Here is a 24,077-nt window from a genome sequence, read left to right on the forward strand (position 1 = left end):
GCTCAAGGTACAGTTTTTTAAAAGCAGAAAATGTTCCCAAGGCAGTGTGAAGAAAAAAAAATTATTGAGAGAAAATGAAAAGAAACAAGGAGGAAGAAATCTTTCAACAGAGTAGAAACTGTTAGTCTCTCTGTCTCTCTGTGTCCCTGAAAGGTTTTGATCCAACCCTATTTGTTATCCTAGAAAAGCCCTTCTGAAGAAAGGTCTCAGTGTAAGAACTGCTTGAAAGAAGCCAACCCCTTGGAAATAGGAATGGCTTGGCCATTTATTAATGTCAAATATGCTGCCTGCATGAATTAGTCAGCTTGTCTTTTGGGAGTCATACAGAAAAGTTCTCGTGCACCTGCCTGTTAGTGTCTAACACTTCTGGTTTTAATGACAGCAGTAACAACTATCAGAAAATAAAATTTAAAAAATTTAAAAGCTAAATATTACTATATTCTACTTTGGGAACAGCTGATTCATCAATTTTTAAAGGCTTCTTACTGAAATATAATTAGTGACTACAGCATAAAGCTTGCTCAGATTTAAAAAGACAAAACAGAGTCATTTTCCTAAACTGGCAGAATTCAACCAAATTACCACAAAACTGACCTTAGAAACAAAGAGAAATGGAGCAGAAAAAGGCCAGATTTCTTACTGGCAGTACCACAGTGGCCAACATCCCAGAACTAAGAAAAGCTGCCAAGTGGAAGAGAAAAAATTAAAGGACTTTCCAAAACCAGCTAAGCCCAGTGCACACAGCATTCCCAACAGCCGGAGCCGGAGTGAGCTTCAGAAGCAACACACAGGTATAAGGTCCAGCTGTATTCTTTATTTACAGCACAGTTCAAAGTCATTAAATCCAGTACAAAAGAAATGGCTCTCACTTCCTGGATTGGCACCAGACATCCTACCAGCTGCAATTACATCATTTTTTAATCTATCTTCTGCTTTTACTTTGTGTAGGGTAGGGATGGGGACTTACAAATGGGCTAAAGAGACTTCAACCTCAAAGCCAAAAAGAAATCTCTGCTTGCAGAGATACAAAGAAAGTAACTCTCCCTCTTATGAAAAGCAATCAGGAGCTCTGCTCCAGTTATGAAGGCCACTGATGGTGTGGGAGAGTTATCAAGAAGATTCTTCCTAGACATGGTGCAAAGACAGTGAGAACCCAGGAAATCACATTCATGGGACAGTTGCTCTTACCGTCATCACCCTCTATTCTATCTCAACCTTGGCCCATCAAATCTAATGATACACAAGAGAAGGTAACTACACGTAGAAAACCAAAGTGAATGGGAATGTGGTGGTTAGAACATAAAAGAAGAAACTGAAAACAATCAAAAGTTTCTCAGTGCTGCTTTCCTGCACGGTCATAGAAATCTCTGATCCAATTCTTCATATGTCTGACTTCCAAGGCACGGGCTAACAGCACAGACGTGGGATCTAAGGCATTCTTGGCGCGCAGATCTAAGTGGTGGGCCCCCTCTGAGATGGTGACTGCAACCAGAGTGTCTGTGATATCCTTAGTTACTCCACCTCCTGACCAGGGGTCTAGTTCACCATTGCTGCAAGTAAAAAACAGAAGAAAAAATAAAGGTGTTAGTTTTTCATACTGACACGCAGATAAGCTAGGAGAAACCTATTATATGTTTAACACTTAAAATTATAAACTTGTAACCTGGGGGATTTGATCTGAGGACCTAATTTATCATATGGAGAGATGATTCATACTGGAGTTTTGCAATATTCCTGCAACCAGGTGCAAAAAAAAAAAAAAAAAAAGGAACCAGAGATGATTGAAGGAGGTGTTCCCATAAATCAACCTAGATTGTACTGGGATATGAAATTTAGAAACCTGAATTTCAATCCTGATTTCATCATTCAAAAGTTATATAATGCAAGTTACCTGACTCAGTTTCCTCATCTGTAAAATGGAGATAACAGGCCGGGCACAGTGGCTCATGTCTGTAATCTTTGCTCTTTGGAGGCCAAGATGGTGAATCACTTGAGCCCAGCTAGCCTGGGGAACATGGTGAAACCCCATTTTCTTAAGGAAGGGAGGAAGGGAGAAAGGGAGGAAAGAAGAAAGGGAGGGAGGGAGGGAGGAAAGAAGAAAGGGAGGGAGGGAGGGAGGGAGGAAAGGAGGAGGCTGCATTTTTTATCCAATACAGTACAGTACTTTGGGAAACAGGATAGTAGATCTGAAAAATGTCACCGGGATCTGGAATCCAAAAATTTGCGCATTACACAAAAATCTTCATTTTACATTAGCTTTAAAGTTAAGGAAATGCTACTAGGTTATTAGTCTCGACTGGTTCACACAACACAATTCAGAATAATGTAAAGATAATCAGTCACTAAAACTGAGTATTTAGTTTAACTGAGTAAAAAATCCAATACAACCACAGACAGCATCCCTAATAATATTTCTGAATAGTTTTGTTGAGATATAATTCATCTACCACAGAATTTGTCCATTTAAAATATACAATTCAATGGTTTTTAGTATACTCAGAGTTGTGCAACCAGCACCACAATCCATTTTAGAACATTTTCATCACCCCAAATAGAAACCGATACTCATTAGCAGTCATTCCCCACCTTCCTGCCTTGCTCTCAGCCCCAGGAAACCATGAGTCTATTTTCTGAATCTATAGATTTGCCTATTCTGGACATTTCGTACAAATGGAATTAAATAGTAGGTGGTCTTTTGCAACAGGTCTCTTTCACCCAGTGTAATGTTTTCAAGTTTCACCCATGTTGCGGCATGAATCAGTACGTGTTCCTTTTTATTGCCAAATAATATTTCATTGTACGAATACATCATATTTTACTTATCTCTTCATCATTTGATGCACATTTGTATTGTTTGCACTTTTTGTCTAATGAGTATTGCTCCTTTGAACATTCACATACAAGTTTTTGTGTGGATGTATGATTTCACTTCTCTTAGGCATATACTTAGGAATTTCTAGGACATATGGTAACAGCCTATTGATTAGCTGCCAGACTACTTTCCAAAGGGGCTACACCATTTTATATTCCCAGTAGCAACATTTGAGGGTTCCACTTTCTCTACATCTTCAACACTTATTATTATCTGTCTATTTTAGACATCCTAGGCTAGTAAGTATTAAACGATATTTCACTATGGTTTTAATTTGCATTTCCCAAGAGACTGATGGTGTTTAAACATCTTATGTGCTGATTGGCCATTTTTATATCTTCTTTGGGAAAATGCCCAGTCATATCTTTGCTCATTTTTTAACTAGAGTTATGTATCTTTTTATTTTTGACTGAGAGCTCACACTCTCTTAACTTGTGTGTTGCAGAGTAAGAAAAGGATGAGCTTTGGGATCAGACACACTTTGGTTCCAGTCTCAGGTCTGCCTCTCATCTACCTAATCTCATGGAAACAGATTCCTAAGGGAAAAAACTGGCACTGAAATACCTGGATCTAAGTACTCAGCCCATTGCAAACATTAGATCACTTTCCCCTTGTATGGCACCTCTTGGCATATCTTTATCCACATACCACTTGAAATAACTTACAGAACATTTTTATGTGTGTTCTGATATTTGTTTAATGCAAACTCCGTTTTGCTGGTATTGTTTATAAAGCCTTACCTATTCTGGATACAAGTCCCTTATTAAATATATGACTTGCAAATATTTTCTCCCATTCTGTAGACTATCTTCTAACTTTCTTGATAGTATCATTTGCAGCACAAGTTTTTCATTTTCATGAAGTTGATTTATCTATTTTTTCTCATTGTTTGTGTTTTTGGTATGGTAACCAAGAAACTGCTGTCTAACCCACAGTCATGAAGATTTATTCTTATGTTTTCCTTTATAAGATTTATCATTTTAGCCCTTACATTTAAGCCTTTGATCTATTCTGAGTTGATTTTTCTTGTTATGGTATGAAATAGGGAGCCAACCTCATTCTTCTGCATGCGAATCTCCAGTTTTCCCATCATCATTTGTTGAAAAAACTTCTTTTCTCAATGAATTGTCTTGCTACTTTTGTTGAAAATCAATAAGCCATACATGTAAGGTTTGACTTCTGGACACTTGATTCTCTTCCACTTGTCTATATGTCTATCCTAATGCCAGTATCACACTGTATTGACTGTAGCTTTGTAGTAAGTTGGAAATCAGGAAGTGTGAGTTCTTCAAGTTCATTCTTCCTTTTCAAGATTGTTTTGGCTATTCTGGGTCCCATATATTCCTATATGAATTTCAGGATCAGCTTGTCAGTTTCTAATTTTTTTTTTTAAAAAAAAAAAGGCCAGCTGGAAATTCGATAGAGATCACATTGAATCTGTGGATCAACTTGAGGAGTAATAGTCACCTTAATAGTATTAATTCTTCTAATACATAAACATGAGAGGTCTTTCCATTTAAAGGAAGCAATTTTTAATTTGTTTCCAATGTATACATCTTGCACTTCTTTTGTTAAATTTATTCCAAAGCATTTTATTCTTGATACTATTTAAATCAAATTTTTCCCTAGTATAACATATTATGCATAGATTGCATTCGTGTTTACAAAGCCTTTCACATGTGTTCATTGTAACAACCCTATGAAGTAGGTTTAATTACAATTCTTTTATAAAAGAGAAAACTAATGCCCAGAGAATTTAAAAGGCTTGCCAAAATCATTTGACTTAGCAAATCTGAGATTCAAACACAGCTCTAAAAACCCTAGTCCAATGCTTAATTTTATACTACGTTGCAATTCAGTGGAACCGTGACTACTGTTGAAAGTCGACAGCTCACGCTCTCTTGTGTGCTGCAAAGTAAGAAGAGCATGAGCTTTGGGATCAGACATACTTTGCTTCTAGTCCCAGGTCTGCCTTTCATCTACCTAATCTCATGGAAACAGATTCCCCAGGGGAAAAACTGTCACTGAACTACCTGGATCTGAGTATTCTGCCCATGGCATGTATTAGATCACTTTCCCCTCGAATGGTACCTCTTGGCATATCTTTACTACATACCACTTGAAATCACTTATAGGACATTTTTATGTGTGTCCTGATATTTGTTTAATACAAACTCCATTTTGCTGGTATTGTTTACAACAAAGCCTGAAATAAAAAGTCTTCAAGCTCACATTATCAAAGACATGAAATTATTCCCATAATTTGCATAATCATCAAAAAACTTCTCAACTATAAGTACAACCTATATATAGATGACTACCAAATAATGTATCTAGCCGGGATTGTTCCCCTAAACTTCAGAACCAAAGTTCAAATGTGAACTTCACATTTTTACATGGAAGTCAAATTAGACACTTGGCAGTTCCTGATGCTTCCCAAATGCCAACCAGCTCCTCCTGCCATCTTCCCCAATCTCTGTCAATGGGAAGTCTATCCTTTTCATTGTTCAGGTCAAAAAGTTTGATGTCACTCTTTAATCTTTTTGGTTTCACTCTTTAATTTTCTCATTGTTTAACACACAATCTGTCAACAAATCCTGTCATCTATATCTTCAAATATATCCATAATCTGACCATTTTGCATTACCTCCACTGCACAACCCTAATCTAAGTCACCATTATCTCTAGCCTGAGTTACTACAATAGCCTTTTAACTGACCTTCCTGCCTCTACCCTTGTCTCCCTGCAATTTAATATCAATAGAGCTGCCAACTTGATCCTGTTAAAACCTAAACCAGATAATGTCATTCCTTTTCTCAAAAAGCTCCAAGTTTTCCCATCTCATTCACAGTAAAAACCTAAGTCCTTACTAGAACCAACAAGTTTCCACATAATTCGGGCCCTCTGCTCCCTCCCTGATTTCACCTCCTATTACTCTCTCACTTATTAACCCCACTCCAGCCACACTGACCTTACTCCACCTGAAGAATAGGCTGGGGACACTTCTCTTTCAAGGCCTTTGCCTTCAGTTAATCCTCTTACTCCACCAACTTCATGGCTAGCTCCTTTACTTCCTCTATATCATTTTTTTAAAGTCACTCCTTGATGAAGTCTTCCCTGGTCACTCTAATAAAGTATTTCAACTGTTTTCCCTCCCTATGACATTTTACAGTCCCCTTCCTGGTTTACTTTTTTCTCCTTGTCACTTATATCCTTCTAACATATTTATAAGTTCTATCTTGTTTCATTTCCTATCTCTCAAACTAGAACTCCATGAGAGCAGAGATTTTTGTCCATATTGTTTATTTCTACATCTCCAAGTTCCTAGAAGCAGACCTGGCTCACAATAGGAGGCCCAAAAAATTTACTGAATGAACTTAAAAAGTGTCTAGTTGGCTGTGGCCACATACTGGATGCCCATCATAGACATCTATAAATACACATATGCAAGTTCATAAACACGCTGTAAATCACTTTGGTACTTTTTACGTGGGAAAGAAAAGTTCATATAAATGATTAATACAAATATAAAGAGACTGACCTTCAGCTGTGTGTTAATAGTGGAAAGAACAATGAATTCATTCAGTAGATCTAAGTTGTACATTTTTACTAGCTGCATGACTTTGGGTAAGTTACTGACCCCTGTGAACCTCAATTCTCATGTGGATTATAGAAAAAAAATGTTTTTTAAGAAAGATAATACCCTTCTCAGACAGAACTATTGTGAGGCCCAAGTCAAATAATATATGTGAAAATAAATAAACTACTACATGAACGTGTGATGTCATTATAGTTATTACCATATTCTGTAAGCATAATAAGTATTACCACTACCAAGAAGTAAATAAATTATGAAAATGTAAATGTACAAATTATATGAGAAAAAAAATTAGGTACATTAAGTATATGTGTGTTTGAAATACAATTTAAAATTGCCTGTCCTGGCCAGGCATGGTGGCTCACACCTGTAATCCCAGCACTTCGGGAGGCCAAGATGGATGGATCACTTGAGGTCAGGAGTTTGAGATCAGCCTGCCCAACATGGTGAAACCCTGCCTCTACTAAAAATACAAAAATTAGCCAGGCGTGGTGGCGCATGCATGCAGTCCCAACTACTTAGGAGGCTGAGGCAGGAGAATGGCTTGAACCCGGGAGGTAGAGGCTGCAGTGAGCCGAGATCATGCCACTGCAATCCAGCCTGGATAACAGAGCAAGACTCTGTTTCAAAACTGTTTCAAAAAAATAAAATAAAATAAAAATTGTCCTCTGTTCAATTGCAACTTAACATCATCCTTGGAAAAAAAAAAAAAAAAAAACCTACACTCCAGAAGTGTACTTTTTTGGTTTTATTAAAAACAAAAAGAAAAACTCATGTTAAATACAAGCCTCAGTTTTCAACTACCAGGTAAACTTTTAAAGAAAACTACATAAGGAGTTGGGTTCTCTTAAATTAATAAATCGCTTTTGTCATTATTCCAAATTGACAAGCCCAACCCAGATAGGAAACTCTCCATTATTTGCAAAACAAAAAAGCTATCCCAACAGCCACATAATAAGCAAACTGCATTTGATTTAAAAGGTCATCTGAAATAGCCTAGTGGCTTAGCAACAGTGTTTGGAGTTGCTGAGAGACCTAAGATGCACATGGACTTGAATTTCTTGGTCCTAGATGTGTGAAAGCTAAACCAGTCATTGGGAAATCTACAAAAAAAAAAAAAAAAAAAAAAACTGGCATTCATGAGAGGATCTAGATGCCTGGGTAAAATTTACCCAACAGGGAGCTTCACTTAGTCACTGGCAACAATTAATTTGCCTGAGAAATGATGTTAAACTAACCAGCTCCTCAGGGACTCCCTTTTGGATTTATACTAAAATAACTGAGAATGACTGTTGGTAAAATTATGTCTACAAGTTGGGAAAGAAAATAAACCTCCCCCCAAAAAACAATTGTGGAATAAAAAAAGAATTGCTGTAATGAGACTATTAACAGGTAAACAAATGTTTACTGAGTGCCTACTACATATCAGGCACCGACCGGGCACGGGACTCCACAGTGAACAAAACAGACAAAATCTCTGTTGCTTATTTCCACGATAATTTGTTCCTTGAAATAACCCTGTTAGGTACTCATTCTTATTCCTAAGTAATATGAAATGGCAATTTGCCCAAGGTCATGCAGCTAATTCAGGGAAGAAGAAAAATGGCATCAAGGTCTACCTGACTTCAAAGCCTTAACTGAAAAATCTCCAATCCAACAATTAAAGATTAAACTTCCCAACCAGAAAAGCAATCACACCTGGATTCGTGTGAGGCAGACTAGGGAGAGAAATCTGGAAATGAAGATTAAGATACTTTCCACAGGGCTCTTTGGACACTTTCTTTTTTTTTCTTTCTTTTTTTTTTTTAACTATACTTTAAGTTCTGGGATACATGTGCAGAATGTGCAAGTCTGTTACATAGGTATACACGTGCCACGGTGGTTTGCTGCACCCATCAACCCGTCATCTACATTAGGTATTTTCTCCTAATGCTATCCCTCCCCAATCCCTGCCCCACTGACAGATCCCAGTGTGTGATGTTTCCCTCCCTGAGTCCATGTGTTCTCATTGTTCAACTCACACTTATGAGTGAGAACATGCAGTGTTTGATTTTCTGTTCCTGTGTTAGTTTGCTGAGAATGATGGTTTCCAGTTTCATCCATGGCCCTGCAAAGGACATGAACTCATCCTTTTTTATGGCGCATAGTATTCCATGGTGTATATGTGCCACATTTTCCTTATCCAGTCGATCATTGATGGGCATTTGAGTTGGTTCCATGTCTTTGCTATTGTAAATAGTGCTGCAATAAACATACGTGTGCATGTGTCTTTATAGTAGAACGATTTATAATCCTCTGAGTATATACCCAGGAATGGGATTGCTGGGTTAAATGGTATTTCTGGCTCTAGATCCTTGAGGAATTGCCACACTGTCTTCCACAATGGTTGAACTAATTTATACACCCACCAACAGTGTAAAATCGTTCCTATTTCTCCATACCCTCTCCAGTATTGGTTGTTTCCTGACTTTTTAATAATTGCCATTCCAACTGGCATGAGATGGTATCTCACTGTGGTTTTGAGTTGCATTTCTCTAATCATCAGTGATAATGAGCTTTTTTCATGTTTGTTGGCCACATAAAGGTCTTCTTTTGAGAACTGTCTTTGCCCACTTCCTGATGGGGTTGTTGTTTTCTTGTAAATTTGTTTAAGTTCCTTGTAGAGTCTAGATATTAGCCCTTTGTCAGATGGACAGATTGCAAAAATTTTCTCCTATTCTGTAGGTTGCCTGTTCACTCTGATGGTAGTTTCTTTTGCTGTGCAGAAGTCTTTAGTTTAATTAGACCCCATTTGTCAATGTTGGCTTTTGTTGCCATTGCTTTTGGTGTTTTAGTCATGAAGTCTTTGCCCATGCCTATGCTTGGACACCTTCTTACTCAGCAACCAGAAACATTTTATAGCTAGTGGCCATGAAGTACACAGAACAGACACACCTGTGGCTGTTCCTTTACTTTGGGAGTGCTCTTTCTTCAGAAAAGTAGGAGAATTTTGAATTTTTTAATAACTTAAAAATTTTTGCATTGTATTTCTCATACCTAGCAAACTATAGAAAAAGATTTCTTTGTAAAAGTAGACTTGCCACTGCAAAAAGATAAACCAGCATCTTTACACAGTCTTGCCTTTAAACTTTCACATGCTTCTGAAGCCTTCCTGAGCTGTGTATTTCATTCATCATCCTTATCAACAACAGGCATATTTACTGGGCATTCATTATGTGCCAGTCACTGTAGCAAACGCTAAAGATACAGAGATGGTTAAGATGAAGTTCCTGCCAGTGATAAATTCACAATCTCATGGGGCAGATAGAAACACAAACAAATAACTACATGGAGTGATAAGCGGTACTTATAGGTGCTACTAGAAGTAAGGGGGAGGTAGAAACCTATCCTCCCTTACGGAATATTTCTTGGAGAAGGTATGAGACTTAAGGAAAAAGGAAAAAGGATGAGAAAGGACATTCAGAGATAAGTATACAGTTCCCTGTGGCTAGAACATAAAGGGCAAGGTGAAGAGTGTACTTTCATTTATTCATTCAACAAATATATTTTGAGTGTAGATATTTGCCAGATCTGGGCCAAGTACTTTGATGAGCTCTTTTGATGCACCACAACAACTTTATGGGGTGAGTGGTATTATTATTCTCACTTCACAAAGGATAAAACTGAGAATCAAAAAAGCTTACGAAATTTTACTCAAGACAGCTCACTCTACCTTTGAACAGCCCTTCCTGAAAGTCCTTTCTTACACTGAGCTAACAGTTTCTTACATGGAGCTCTAATTCCTACCCACTGACTTTTCTCACAAAATATGCCCCCTTCTCCAATGATGATAATGATGGTGATGATGACGATTATTATTATTATTATCATTTTGACAGTCTGAGAAAGATAACATAAAAAAGCAATGGATAACTAAAATACTTACAAAAGGGCTGAAGGAAACTAGCTTACGTCCCTTTTGGCCTTCCACCTCCCGCCATGTGAGGATGCTGCCTTAAGGTGCCATCTTGAAAGCAGAGACTGGGCCCTCACCAGACACCAAACCTGCCAGCATCCTCATCTTGGGCTTCCCAGCCTCCATGACTGTGAGCAATACATTTGTGCTGTTTATATATTACCCTCTCTCAGGTTTTTTGCTATAGCAGCACTAGTGGACTAAGACAAACTCAAAGGCTTATGTTTAGGTCTTTTTCAACCCTCTCAGTTCTTTCAAGTTTTCCTGATTTCAAATAACCTAAATTTGGCACAGTTTCCTTAAACATCCTAAGCAGACTTATTTGCTTAACTGTCACTTTGTAAGACTGAGCTTAAGAGTATAGTTTTGAAGAATCCTGTTGAGAACAAGGAACACAACAGAAGAAAATTAAACAAAAAGTAGTTTCAAGTTTTCCATTAAAGTGTCTTGCCTTATATTTGGGGAAAGGTATACTGCTGGGTGGAATACTATGTAGCCATAACAAGGAATGAGATCATGTCCCTTCCAGGGACATAGCTGGAAGCCATTATCTTCAGCAAACTAATGCAGGAATGGAAAACCAAACACTGCATGTTCTCATTTTTAAGTGGAAGCTGAGAGAATACACAGATACAGGGAGGGAAAAAACACACACTGGGGCCTGTCAGTGGATGGAGTTGGGGGAAAGAGAGCATTAAGAAAAATAGCTAAGGCCGGGTGCAGTGGCTCACGCCTGTAATCTCAGCACTTTGGGAGGCTGAGGCAGGTGGATCACCTGAGGTCAGGAGTTTGGGACCAGCCTGGCCAACGTGGTGAAACTCCATCTCTACTAAAAATACAAAAATTAGCCAGGTGAGCTGTAGTCCCAGCTACTTGGGAAGCTGAGGCAAGAATAGCTTGAACCCAGGAGGCAGAGGTTGCAGTGAGCCAAAATTGTGCCATTGCACTCCAGCCTGCACAAAAAGAGCAAAACTCCATCTCAAAAGAAAAAGAAAAATAGCTAATGCATGCTGGATTTAATATCTAGGTGATGGGTTGATAGGTGCAGCAAACCACCATGGCACATGTTTACCTATGTAACAAACCTGCACATCTTGCACATATACCCCGGAACTTAAAATAAAAATTAAAATTAAAAATTAAAAGAGAAAATAGAATGAGTCTAATGAGTCAGAGACCTTTTTTTGCAAAGTGGGCAGTGCTACCAGCCTAAACTCAGAGTCAACGTACAGGCAAACAGCTCTCCTTATCCCTAAAAACTTTTGACTACATACCAAAGGCCAAATTTGACTCTTATTTAAAAGAATTTGTAGAGTACAGTGGTCGGAGAGGTACTGGCAGGAGCAGCAATGCTCCCAGGGGCCTGGGGCTGAGCTGTCCGAGTTCCCATGTGCTGAGCCCACTTGAGCCACAGCCATGTCTGGGGATGAGACAGTTTTTGATCCTACTATGAGCAAGAAGAAAAAGAAAAACCCCTTTATGTTAGATGAGGAAGGGGATACACAAACAGAGAAAAACTAGCCCAAGAAGAGGAACCGGAGCCAACTGAGGACAAAGATGTAGAAGCCAATGAAGATGACAGTAGGAAAAAAGACGTTTCTGATGTTCTAGATGACCTGAACTTCTTTATTCAGAAGAAAAAGGAGAAAAAAAAAAGATATTTGATATTGATAAAACTGAAGAAGTTGTAAAGGATCTTAAGATTGAAAGTGATGTTCAAGAACCAGATGAACCAGAGGAGGACCTTGACATTATGCTTGGCAATAGAAAGAAGAATGTCAAGTTCCCAGATGAGGATGGAATACTAAAGACACAGCTCTAGCCAGGAGTGGTGGCTCATGCCTGTAATCCCAGCACTTTGGGAGGCCGAGTTACGTGGCTCACGAGGTCAGGAGATCGAGACCATCCTGGCTAACATGGTTGAAACCCTGTCTCTACTAAACATACAAAAAATCAGCTGGGAATGCTGGCGGGAGCCTGTAGTCCCAGCTACTTGGGAGGCTGAGGCAGGAGAATGGTGTGAACCTGGGAGGTGGAGGTTGCAGTGAGCCAAGATCATGCCACTGCACTCCAGCCTGAGTGACAGAGCAAGACTCTGTCTCAAAAATAAAAAAGATATAGCTCTAGAAGATGAAGATAGCAAAAAGACGATGTTGTCTCATTCAGTAATCAGATAGGCCCTGTGAGGTAGGCTCAGAAAGAGACTGCACATATGAGGAGCTGCTGGATCATGTGTTCAACATCATAAGGGGAAAGAATCCAGATACGGTTGCTTGAAAGAAAAGGAAATTCACCATGAAACCTCCACAGGTCATCCAAGTAGGAACGAAGAAAACTCCTTTTGTCAACTTTATGGATATCTATAAACTATTACATAATCAGCCCAAACATTTCCTTGCATTTTTTCATTTATTTTGTTTTGTTTTGTTTTCATGTTTCTTGTTTTTTTTTTGTTGTTGTTATTGTTTTTGTTTTTTGAGACAATATCTGGCTCTATTGCCCAGGCTAGAGTGTAGTGGTGCAATCTCAGCTCACTATAACCTCCACCTCCTGGGCTCAAGCCATCCTCCCACCTCAGGCTCCCGAGTAGCTGAGACTGCAGGCACATGCCACCATGCCAACTAATTTTTGTATATTTTCTAGAGATGGGGTTTCACCATGTTGCCCAGACTGGTCTCGAACTCCTGGGCTCAAGCAAGCCATTTGCCTTGGCCTCCCAAAGTGCTGGGATTACAGGAGTGAGTCACTGCACCCAGCCTCCTTGCATTTTTGTTGGCTGAATTGGGTACAAGTGGTTCTATAGATGGTAATAACCAACTTGTAATCAAAGGGAGATTCCAACAGAAACAGAAAATGTCTTGAGGTGATACATCAAGGAATATGTCATTTAAGTTATGGGGCTGCCCCCTTATGAACAGAGTAGTGCCTCATAAAAGGGCTGGAGGAAACTAGCCCTTGATACATCAAGGAATTGTCAAGGTGATGTCACACATGCTGATCACCAGACACAATCCTGCAGAAGGGTACCCGACTCTGTTTCTTATAGTGCGAAAGTTCTGTTGCCAGTATCAACACCAGGCTGTCACGGGCAAATAAGCACAGCTGCATGCCAAAGCTAACCAATTTGCTAATCACTGATTTTGCAGTGTGTTGTAGAGATTTGGCTGGATAAGTATGCCATCAGAGTGGACCTACCATTGTATTAAAAACAAGATTAAAAAGCTGCCAAGTTCTTTGGTGAGTGGTTGGTTGGTCTGAAATCCTTGCAAGATGCCGATGCTCAAGCTAGTGATATACTCATTGCCTACTTTAACAACTGTCAGAGAAATGTGATATGGGGTAAGGAGGTACCTTTTAAAAATCATTCATAGACTTCTGTAAAATGCAAGATAAAGTTTTAACAGATTTTTTTTTCAAAGAGTAAAAATTAAAACAAATAAAAGAACTTGTAAAAGAATGACATTTACAATTTAAAAAATAGCTCTGGTTAACAGGTATGTAGTGGTATCTCCTATTTCTATATAGACTTGGGGAAATTCTTGAATAACTCGTTGCTATTTTAATAGCTGACAACCTAATGTTCAACTCAAAACATGGAAATTTTGAAGGCCCAGTCAGATACACATAGAGTCTGCTCAATTAACTCCAATGTGAACCAGTGGCAAATATGTGACTTCTTAAGGAGCAGTGTAATGTAGAAAAACAAACATGGGATTTGTAGTCAGGCCATAATAGAAAGCTGGCTTTATCACTTAGTAACTAAAACAAAGCTGGATGAGCTTTGGCAAGTGATTGAACACAGCAACTTTCAGTTTCCTTCACAGTGAAAAAGGGCCTAGAAGAACTACTTCACAGGGTTGTTGTGAGGATTTAACCAGGTAATTTATTTAAAGTGCCTCATTTAGTACTTGGAACAGAATGCAGTGGGCACTTCAAAAGTGTTGAATACTGAAATTTTTTATTATCATCAACAACAGCATAACAATAATAAGGCAAATTGAGAACAGCGGATGATGCTTTATTTTGTGCTGGAGAGGTTTTTTTTAATATTTTAAAAATTTTGTTGCTGTTGATTTTTAAGACTTTAATAAAGCACATTGGTAATAGAGCAAAAAATTCTATCTCTTCTCAGCATCCTATCTTTCAAGGCATAGGAAAACATGACGGGTACCACTGTTGTATTCTATATTGTTCTATTGTCCAGGATTTTCCTGGTTCTATTTTTTCAGATATTCTATAAATGTTCCACCAACTGAAGTTTATCTTTGGACAGTAAAAACTCACCTGAAAACAATGTTTGAGTGTGAACTGATGTTTTTGCCTCCATACATAGTAGTGATCCAGGAGGGTCTTGGTCTCACACCCCACTGTTCAAAACACTCATCAGAAAGTTCCTTTAAGTTCCATGAGTGAGGTTCAAACATGTCATCGACACCATTAGTACAAAACGGCATGACTACTTCTGTGCAGGCCTAAAAAGCAAACCAAGAGAGAATCCAATTAGAAAAATGAGGCAAAAAGAGGTTAAATAAATAATACAAAGTCATAATGCTGGTAAGTAGTAAAGGCAGGGTTTGAACTCAGGCAAGGCCGCTTCAAAGCCCCGTTCTTTACTTGTGTGCCCTATAATCTCTCATTATTCTTAAAAAGACTTGGTCAAGAAGCCACAGAAGTCAGGATTATATCCCTTCACTGCAAACTGCTTGATTTCACATTTATTATCATATTTAACCCTCAAAACAACTCTGGAAGGAAAGTATTATTATTATTACTGTCTTATTGTGCAGATGAAGGACAAATTAGACTCCCTTTCTCTTATATGTCTATAAAATGCTCCCTTTGTAGGACTTATCAAGATCTATTGAAATACTAATTACTTACTTTTTCACTACACTATATTTGATCATGTACTATTTATCTCTGTATCTTTGAAACCTAGAGGAGTGCCTGATGCATGGTAAGAACTCAATATATATTTGGTGATTATTAAATGAACAAATGAATGAACAAGAAAACTTGTCCATAGTATCACAGCATAAAGTAACAGAAGCCAAAACTGGATCCAGGTTAGGTGACAAAATCTTGTGTACCCTGATTTTTTCTTTACAGCACAGCTGTATCAGTGAAAAGTAAGTTCCACTTGGGGAAATTATACATATTTACCTGATAGCTCCAACCCAGTGTTCCCAGACTGCTAGTTGCTGTCTCTGAAATATTCAGGCATTTCACCTGGCCCGAATAATTGTAATATACATTCAGAGCTTGGAAAATATTCTGCAGCAGTAGTGAATCAGATACATTGGGATTTTTCAAATACTGGCACACTACCTGTCATTTTAGAAAGATAAATGGGGAAAGAGTCAGAATATGAATATAAAATTACAGTTTAATAACACAAAGAAGAAATATGATTTTTATCTGATCATAAAATATTCTTAAGCTACTAACTGCATTGTTTAACAATTTCTCTCTTGAGTTTAATCCCCTCCATAAATGACTAAATATCTTCAATTACTCCCTAGGCTATAAAAATAAACCAAAGTCATTTGCATCTACCATCTTAGCTTCCTCTTTGCTGCCTTTGCTCCAGCCTAGGAAAACCATTCCCCACCACACAGGCTCCTTCTTCCCCTTTGCCCTTGCTCACCCTAAAACACTGTTTTCCAACTGCTCTCCCACTCCACTAATGCCTTCAAACACCAACTCATCTTTTACAACACTCAGCTCAAATATCACCTCCTCTTTTCAAGGCTATCCTTGCCTATGTTTCCGAGTTGGGAAGAACTCAACCTCTCCCTTCTTGGTGCCTCCATTATACCCTGTACCTATTTTTATTAGAGCCTCTGTAATGCTCTACTTCACTCACTTGATTCCAGAATGTCTCCCTCAATACTTAGCAAGGTATCTGGTACGTAAATGTTTGCTGAATGAGTTACTATATTTTTATAAAAATGCAAAATTTATAAAATCTCGTATGGAAAAACTATACCAAGGTCCAGCATCCATGGTGTGATAAAAAGCATATGCTGCAACTCCCCAGCTCCCAAATATTCCTATCACTATCCTACAAAACATGCCTGGAATCCTAGCTATAAAAATCAGACAATATTCAGGGTTAGGAGTAAAGGTGAGGACTGACTAAACAGAGCCAGTGCAAACTTTCTCGGGCACAGAAATATTCTATACCTTAATAGGGTTACATGAAAAATGATATAATTTGTGCATTTCACGGTATCTAGATTTTACCCCTCCACCACCGAAAGAACCATACACAAATATTGAACTCTCATTAATGATAATAAAGCTGAAGTATTTAAGAGGAAGATGTCTGCAATTTACTTTAAAATTCATTTTAAAATAAGATAAAAGATACATGAAGTGATGGATAGGTGAATATATATGTGACAAATCAAATATAATAAAATATTATTTATTGAATTTAGATGTTAGGTTTATGAGTGTTCACTATCCAATTATTTTAACTTTCCATATGTTTAAAATTTTTCATAATAAAATGTTGGAGAAAAATAACAGGCAATGGAATCATAGCTGAATAATATTAACAACAACAACAGCTAGTAATTATTAAGCCCTGGGTTTCCAACCAATACACCATGTAATCCTATCAGGTAGATGATTGTCCATTATTTTACATGAAAAAAAACCCTGATTCTTAGGTTAAGTCATCTTCAAGGTCACTCAGTTAGTAAATAATAGGGCCTAGATTTGTCCCCAGCTGTCTCTGGTTATGAAATATTCATCTTATCCATTATGTCACACAGCTTAGGAAGTGTCCACCTGAAAAACCACAAATAGCCCCAGTGGCAAGGAAAACCCGGTAAGCTTGAATCTCTATTGACTCTGACATGAATTCAGTAACCTGGTCCTTTCCCATTTCATATGGAAAAGATTATATATATAATAGACTAGTCCTGACAAAAAAGAGACTAGTCCAGAGAAGAAGCCCGGAAAGGAGCCCAGTTACCCCACCTCAGGGAGAGAGATTCTGGGCAGCAGGCGTAACAAGGCCTGGGCTGGGGGCATGCTCCCAGTCAGGAAAGGAGGATATTGAGAAAGGATGCAACCAAACCCAGCCCTTCATCACAGTTCTGCCTGGCACCAGCTGCCAGTGAAAAAAAAAAAAAAGGAAAATTGTAAACAAGAAAACGAATTTTCAGGAAAATTCAATGCCTCTCCCCAGGTATATTCTGCACAACAATATTTCCATGGAATGTTAATTGGTACTTTGTGGAAAAATGTTTCCTAGTCAAATAGCTTTGAGAAACTGTATATTAGCAAATGTGAACAGTTTTTCTGGCTGGTTGTTATTATTATATAATTTCAGAGGATTTCTCAGAACCTTTAACATGCTCAAATGTAATATGACTTTTCAAAGGAAGACGGAGTGTGCATCATTGCCAAAAGTTTTTAGAACTGTTGAATGTGAGAAAAGTCAGAAATTAAGATGTTCAAATAATTGCATATACCTTTACAAAGTAACTGTGAGGTCATAAGAATAAGGAATACCAGGGTTTAGGATGTACATGAAGAGACAGAATTGAGCTAAACTGAGAGCTTCACAAACCTATGAAGACTAAAGCAATAAGGAAATGCAAACTGACGAAAAATTAAAAGTCAAAACAGTGTTTTATTATTTTGACAACTCTTGATTTTTCATGGTAAGTCAAAAAATACCTAACATTTGCATGGCACTTTTCTTAGAAAACATTCCTAGGAAATATGCCAATAAGATATAACTCAAGACAATATGGAAATCAAGAAACAATCATAAGTTATATTAAACCATCTACTGCCAAAAGTTGATCAGCATTCTTTCCTGAACCTGGACACCAACAGCCGATTCAGCTCTTTCAAAATGCAGCACAAAAGTACAAAGTAGATACACGGAATGCAGAGAAGCACCTTATGTACAAGCACAGCATGGTAGATAGGGCAGGGCGACAATGCAAGCTGGGCAGGGGGAGAGGAGGTAGTGATGTGGAGCAACAAGTGGCCCAAAACTCTGGAAAAGAACAGTAGCAAGTGAGTGTGACTCACATGCTGGCATCAGAGCCCCTCTTAGAGCTTAGAACACTGGGCCTCTGTCAGGCAAAGAAAAGGAGTCCCTATGAATAGCCATCTCCACAAATAGCAGTTACTGTCACTTCTTAAAAGACACAAGCATGGCTGGAGACCGGCACTGGCTGACAATACTTGGGTTTCAGCAGCCCCAGTTACACAGAGAGAACACCATAGTCAGAGACTTGGCCTCTGTATGATGGGATTCCAAGTCCAGATTAAGGGCACTCCCCAGGCACTGTGTTCTGTGAGGTCAGATCACCCTTGGAGTACTGGATCCAGCTTTGTATACAAGTTATGAAGGGCACCGATCAACATTAGAAAATCTAGAAGACAGCAATCGGGATGGGGAGCTGAAAAACAGCTGAAGCAACCCTAAAACTGGGTCATTCCCAACCTTTCTTCATTACAAATAAGGCTACAATAAATATCCTTGGGGCTAAATCTTTACATATATTCTTAATTGTTTTCTTGAGATAAATTCTTAAATTACTGGCTCAAAATAGATCAATATTTTTAAGGCCCTTGGTACATCATGTCAAACTGTCTTATAGAAAGGAAGTGTTGATTTTTAATTCTACTAGTATGCTAGATAGAAAGCCTGAAAAACGTCACTTAAAATTTTTTTTGCAAAATATTTGCGAATTTACTATGGAAATTTTATTTTAGGTAACTCTAAAGTTCCTTTCTAACTCAAAGATTTTGTGAGTCCAAGCATCATCCTCTAGCATTAAAAAACAGAATCTCTAATATCTCTTTGCACTTCCTTAACAATTTTGGTAGCACAGTGAATGAAGTTTCAAAAAAATACTGAAGTCATATTAGCAAGACCTCAGCACTATTCGCATGCTTATTTAAAGACTATAGTAACTCAAGGCTAGGCACAGTGGTTCATGCCTGTAATCCCACCACTTTGGGAGGCCCAGGCAGTAGGATCGCTTGAGGCCAGGAGTGCAAGACCAGTCTGGGCAATATATCAAGACCTCATCTTTACAAAACATCAAAAAATTAGCCAGGCATGATGGCACATGCCTGTAGTCCCAGCTACTCAGGAAGCTGAGGTGGGAGAATTGCTTCAGTCAGTAGTTCTAGGCTCCAGTGCTATGATCACACCACTGCACTCTAGCTTGGGTGACAGAGCAAGACTCCATCTCTTAAAAAAAAAAAAAGACGAGTACTTTAAAAGGAGATATTCACATACTTTTATCAAAGAACTGTAGGATGCACAAAATACATAAATATTAAATTGAACCATATGAAATTCTCACATGTATAAATCAAAAACAGTCAAATATCAACAATTTTGTCTCAACCTCATATAATACTTTAGCTTAACACTGATAATTTGCAGATATTACCCATGTGATAAAAGCAAGCACTTGGCCTGTTGATTGTTTACATAGAGGCTGTGATATAATCAGACAACAAGGAAAGAGTCTTGGCCAACCATCTCTGTCCAAAATACTCAACACCCAGGTACCCCTGAACTATACTTTCTATTTATTTTGTGAGCCCTAGCAAACGGCTTCTTCTAAACAATTTCTACATAAGGCGTGTCATTCCTACACATACTGTAAATGCACTGAAACGTGAACAGCTGGGACTGAGGTTGCTCATACAACTCATATATTCTTTGAAGGCAGGTTCTTTCCTCACAGTAACCCAGAGAGCACCATATAATGATCATTCCCATTTCACAGAAGAAAAAACAAGCTCAGAGGTCTGGCTACAGAAATACAATTTTAAAACTATGAATGTAGAAAGCATATGTTTGGGTTTTCATGCTCTCGTGTGAAATGGACCGCCCTCAAACCTGGTTATGCTGTCGGCACATTACCTATCTGATGTGGGGGGAAAAAAAAGTACTATGAATATAGGTCTCAATCAAGATGTTGACCACAAAGTCCTGGTATAATCATCTGGTTTCCCAATATTACATAATAAAAATAGCTATTGTTATTACTTATAACTAGCATCAATTTAGTGCTTTTACTTTACACCAGATGCTATGAAATACTTTTAACAACCCTAATAAGCATTACAATTGTTATTATACACATTTTGTAAATGAGGAAACTACAGCACAGAGAGGTTAAGAAACTTGCCCAAAACCACACAGCAAGGAAGTGGCAGAACTGGGATTCAAATACAGTAATCCCAGTTACTGAGGAGGCTTAAGTGGGAGGATCCCTTGAGCCCAGGAGTTCGAGGCTGCAGTGAGCTATAATCTTGCCATTGCACTCCAGCCTTGGTGACAGAATGAGACCTTCTCTCTTAAAAAAATAAATAAATAAAAGAAAGAAAGAGGCCAAGTGTGGTGGCTCATGCCTGTAATCCCAGCACTTTGGGAGGCCGAGGCGGGTGGATGACCTGAGACCAGGAGTTCGAAACCAGCCTGGCCAACAGAGTGAAACACCGTATCTACTAAAAATACAGAAATTGGGCACAGTGGTGGGCGCCTGTGATCCCAGCTACTCGGGAGGCTAAGGCAGGAGAATCACTTGAACCTGGGAGGCAAAGGTTGCAGTGAGCCAAGATCGTGCCATTGCACTCCAGCCTGGGAGACAGAGCGAGACTCCTTCTCAAAAAAAAAATAATAAAATAGAATAAAATAAAAGAAAAGAAAGAAAGAAAGAAAAGAAAAAAACACAAATGCAGACTCTCTGGAGCTTCCAACCACTGTAACTATATTACACATATTCAACTAAAAGCTGAAAGAAAAATAACAACACATACAATGCTTAAATATACCTGCTGTCTCATGCTTAACTTTTTAAAACAATTTTTCTGATTCTTAGATCATCTTCATATTTTTCTAGGTTTATTTGTTTTGGCAAAAACTTAGAATGAATTTTGTGGCAATATGAAATCATAAAACCTTAAAAGTATGTAATAGTAAAAAAAAAAAAAACAACAAAAAAAACCAAAACTGTAAAATAGTAGAGTGATATGAGGCATTTCCTGGAATAAAGATGAACATTCAGGAAACAGAAAGAACATTAGAAAGTCCATTTTACTCATTCCAGTTTTAAAGTGTATAGAAATAGTTGAGAAAATAGAACATTCATGCAACCTTAGTACCAAACTAATCATATCTGCAACCAAATATTTCCATTCTGCCCTTTAATCCCACATACACCAGACAAAGTAAAGATAATGATTTGTTTAAAAGTTTTAAGTGTTCCTACCTATGACAGTACACATTTAAATAAGAGAAGGAAAAGAGGGTCAAAGAAAATTTTTTAACAGAGGAAGGAAAGAAGACAAGTTGGGGGGAAAAAAAAAAAAAGACCAATCTCCTCTCAGAGCATGGTCCATCCACATTAGAGAAAGGATTAAGCAGATACATTCAGCTTTTCTAACAGATTTTCTTTCTCTAAGGCTTCAATACCCCTCTCACACTCACTCAGATAATCACATTAGTTTTGTCATTAAAAGCTCCCTTTTCATAGAATGCACCTAAACCGCTTAAACCACCCAGAGAGGTCGCATACATTACCAAACACCAAGACAAACGGAAGAGATTTTTCCATCTTATGTCATTATTTCACTATATCTATCTACATTCACAGAAGGCTACGCTGAAATATTTGAGAAGCTATCAGCTGAAATGTGATTCCAAAATTAACAAATGACAGCATCCTTTAAAATTGCTCTTTAAGCTAAGAAGAGACCTAGTAGTTTTCATGCTGACAGAACAGTCAAATGACAGAGGGGTTTTCTGTTTCTCTTTTCTCTTCTTCCTTGTGTTCTACCAGCCAAGTCCATGATTATTTCTGCATGAATGTTGCAGCTTCTGTTAACAGTAAACAAAAGCAAATGGAGTCTGAGTGTGCAAAGCCCAAAGACAAATTAAAAGGAACGATACTTGAATTGACACGGAAAATGGCATTTAGTCGCTGCCCATGGATCCTTCAGAACTGTACAAGGTCCCAGACAGAATTGGAAATCACCTGCTTTTTTTCATAACCCAACTGTTACATATTATCTCACCATCCTAAGCCTGAGTTACAGACTCAGAAAAGGACGCCTGTTTGTCAGCCCTTTAAAAAGGAGGAAGTGTATCAGAGGGAGGAGGAGTTCTGGTTAAATGGAACTATCCAAGTGAAAGAGCGGTCCCCAACTGGGTAGTGTTCCAGGGATTAGTGGGTTGGGAGAACACAGAGGGGGTCAAAAAAGGAGAAATAGAATGAACAGTGAAAGAAAGTGATCTGAAGCTACAAGTTTGGGAGGGAGACGTAGTGGAAAAATTCTGAAAATCAGATGGGTAACTAACTATAGGATGAAATTGGAAACAGAGGCAATGGAATTTCTCAAGCAAGGGGCAAGAGATAAGATTACTTCTGGTGGGGGTGCAGGCTGGAAACAGAATCATAAATACAAGCAATAAAGAATTCCTTGATCTGTCAAAAGAAAGGATAATGTCAGTAAGAAATAACTGAAGAGAATGATAAGAATTAATCCTGGATAAAAGAAGTAAAGCGTGCTTGTGAGGGAAAGACCTAAAGATATCTTACCTTAAAAATAAACTTTTATATTGCATATATATAAAGGATAAAAAGATTGCAGTAAATCAAAAATAGATGACAAAATATTTGAGGTATACTCTGCTGGTTTTGAGTAATTATTTAGAAGAACAAAGGATAAAGTATTTATTCACATGTAAGACTGAACAGCAAAATATCCCAGAATGAACATTAAAGAGGTAGGGAGAAAACCAGTTAGACTGCTCACTATTCCAAATTGTGCTACACCAACTAACATTAAACAGCTATATTTCTCCAGCCTTTTTCTAGATAAGTGGTTGGGAAAGTACAACTCCCAGGCCAAATCCAGCCCACTGCCTATTTTTATAAATAAGTTATTATTGGAGACAGCCATCCTCATTTGCTTATTTATTATCTATGGCTACTTTCATGCTACAGCGGCAGAGTTAAGTAATTGTGACAGAAACCATACGGCTCGCAAAGCCTAAAAATATAGCCCTTTAAATGGAGAAAGTTTGTCAACCTCTGTTCTAAATAATGAGAGAATTCCCCATATGTTTTTATCATCTGACAACTCATTCATTCTTCAAGTGAGAATAAAGATGCAAATGTAATTCTCACCTTGTACACAGTTAGATATCGAGTTAAATCTGATAGATGTCTCACTGTGAGCAATGGCCCCCTCAACCCTCAGTCAAGTTTCCTCCTAATCCAGTGCAATGCAGTAGATGAGCATAGGCTCGGAACAGTGAAGACCCAAGTTCAAATCCTACTTCTACCACCTCTTAGTTGAGCTTTAATTTCCTCTCCAAAAATCTTGGATTATACCTCTTTTTCTATACAGTACTTGTATAAGAATTGAGACAGCATACATGAAAGTGCTTTGTAGATAGTAAATAATATGGACAGATAAGGCATTATTAGCACATAGATGTTTATGAAGATGAACTAGTTTAGATTTCGTTTTTCCTTGTCATTTTGATCCAGGTTTTCTTTTTTTCACTTTTCTTTTTTTGAGGCAGGATCCAGCTCTGTCACCCAGGCTGGAGTACAGTGGCATGATCACAGCTCACTGCAGCCCCAAGC

The 24,077-nt window shown here is 38.1% G+C and overlaps 1 protein-coding gene and 1 non-coding gene across 2 annotated transcripts in view; one reads left to right on the forward strand and one right to left on the reverse strand.

Annotated features, from left to right (window-relative positions):
* Positions 1-794: 794 nt before the first annotated feature.
* The window catches only part of PRCP (prolylcarboxypeptidase), an 81,351-nt gene continuing 58,068 nt past the window's right edge, over positions 795-24,077 (reverse strand). The window contains exons 7-9 of the mRNA XM_005579213.4: positions 15,589-15,753; positions 14,710-14,897; positions 795-1,550 (exon numbers count right to left, since the gene is read on the reverse strand). Coding sequence (XP_005579270.3) covers positions 1,334-1,550; positions 14,710-14,897; positions 15,589-15,753 — 570 coding nt within the window. The 3' untranslated portion in view covers positions 795-1,333. The remainder of the gene's footprint in view (positions 1,551-14,709; positions 14,898-15,588; positions 15,754-24,077) is intronic.
* On the forward strand, positions 20,251-20,351 carry LOC123568968 (small nucleolar RNA U13). Its single transcript, XR_006692515.2, has one exon. It is a non-coding gene; the product is annotated as a small nucleolar RNA U13 (small nucleolar RNA).

This window comes from Macaca fascicularis, chromosome 14 (genome assembly GCF_037993035.2).
Source record: "Macaca fascicularis isolate 582-1 chromosome 14, T2T-MFA8v1.1".
NCBI lineage: Eukaryota > Metazoa > Chordata > Mammalia > Primates > Cercopithecidae > Macaca > Macaca fascicularis.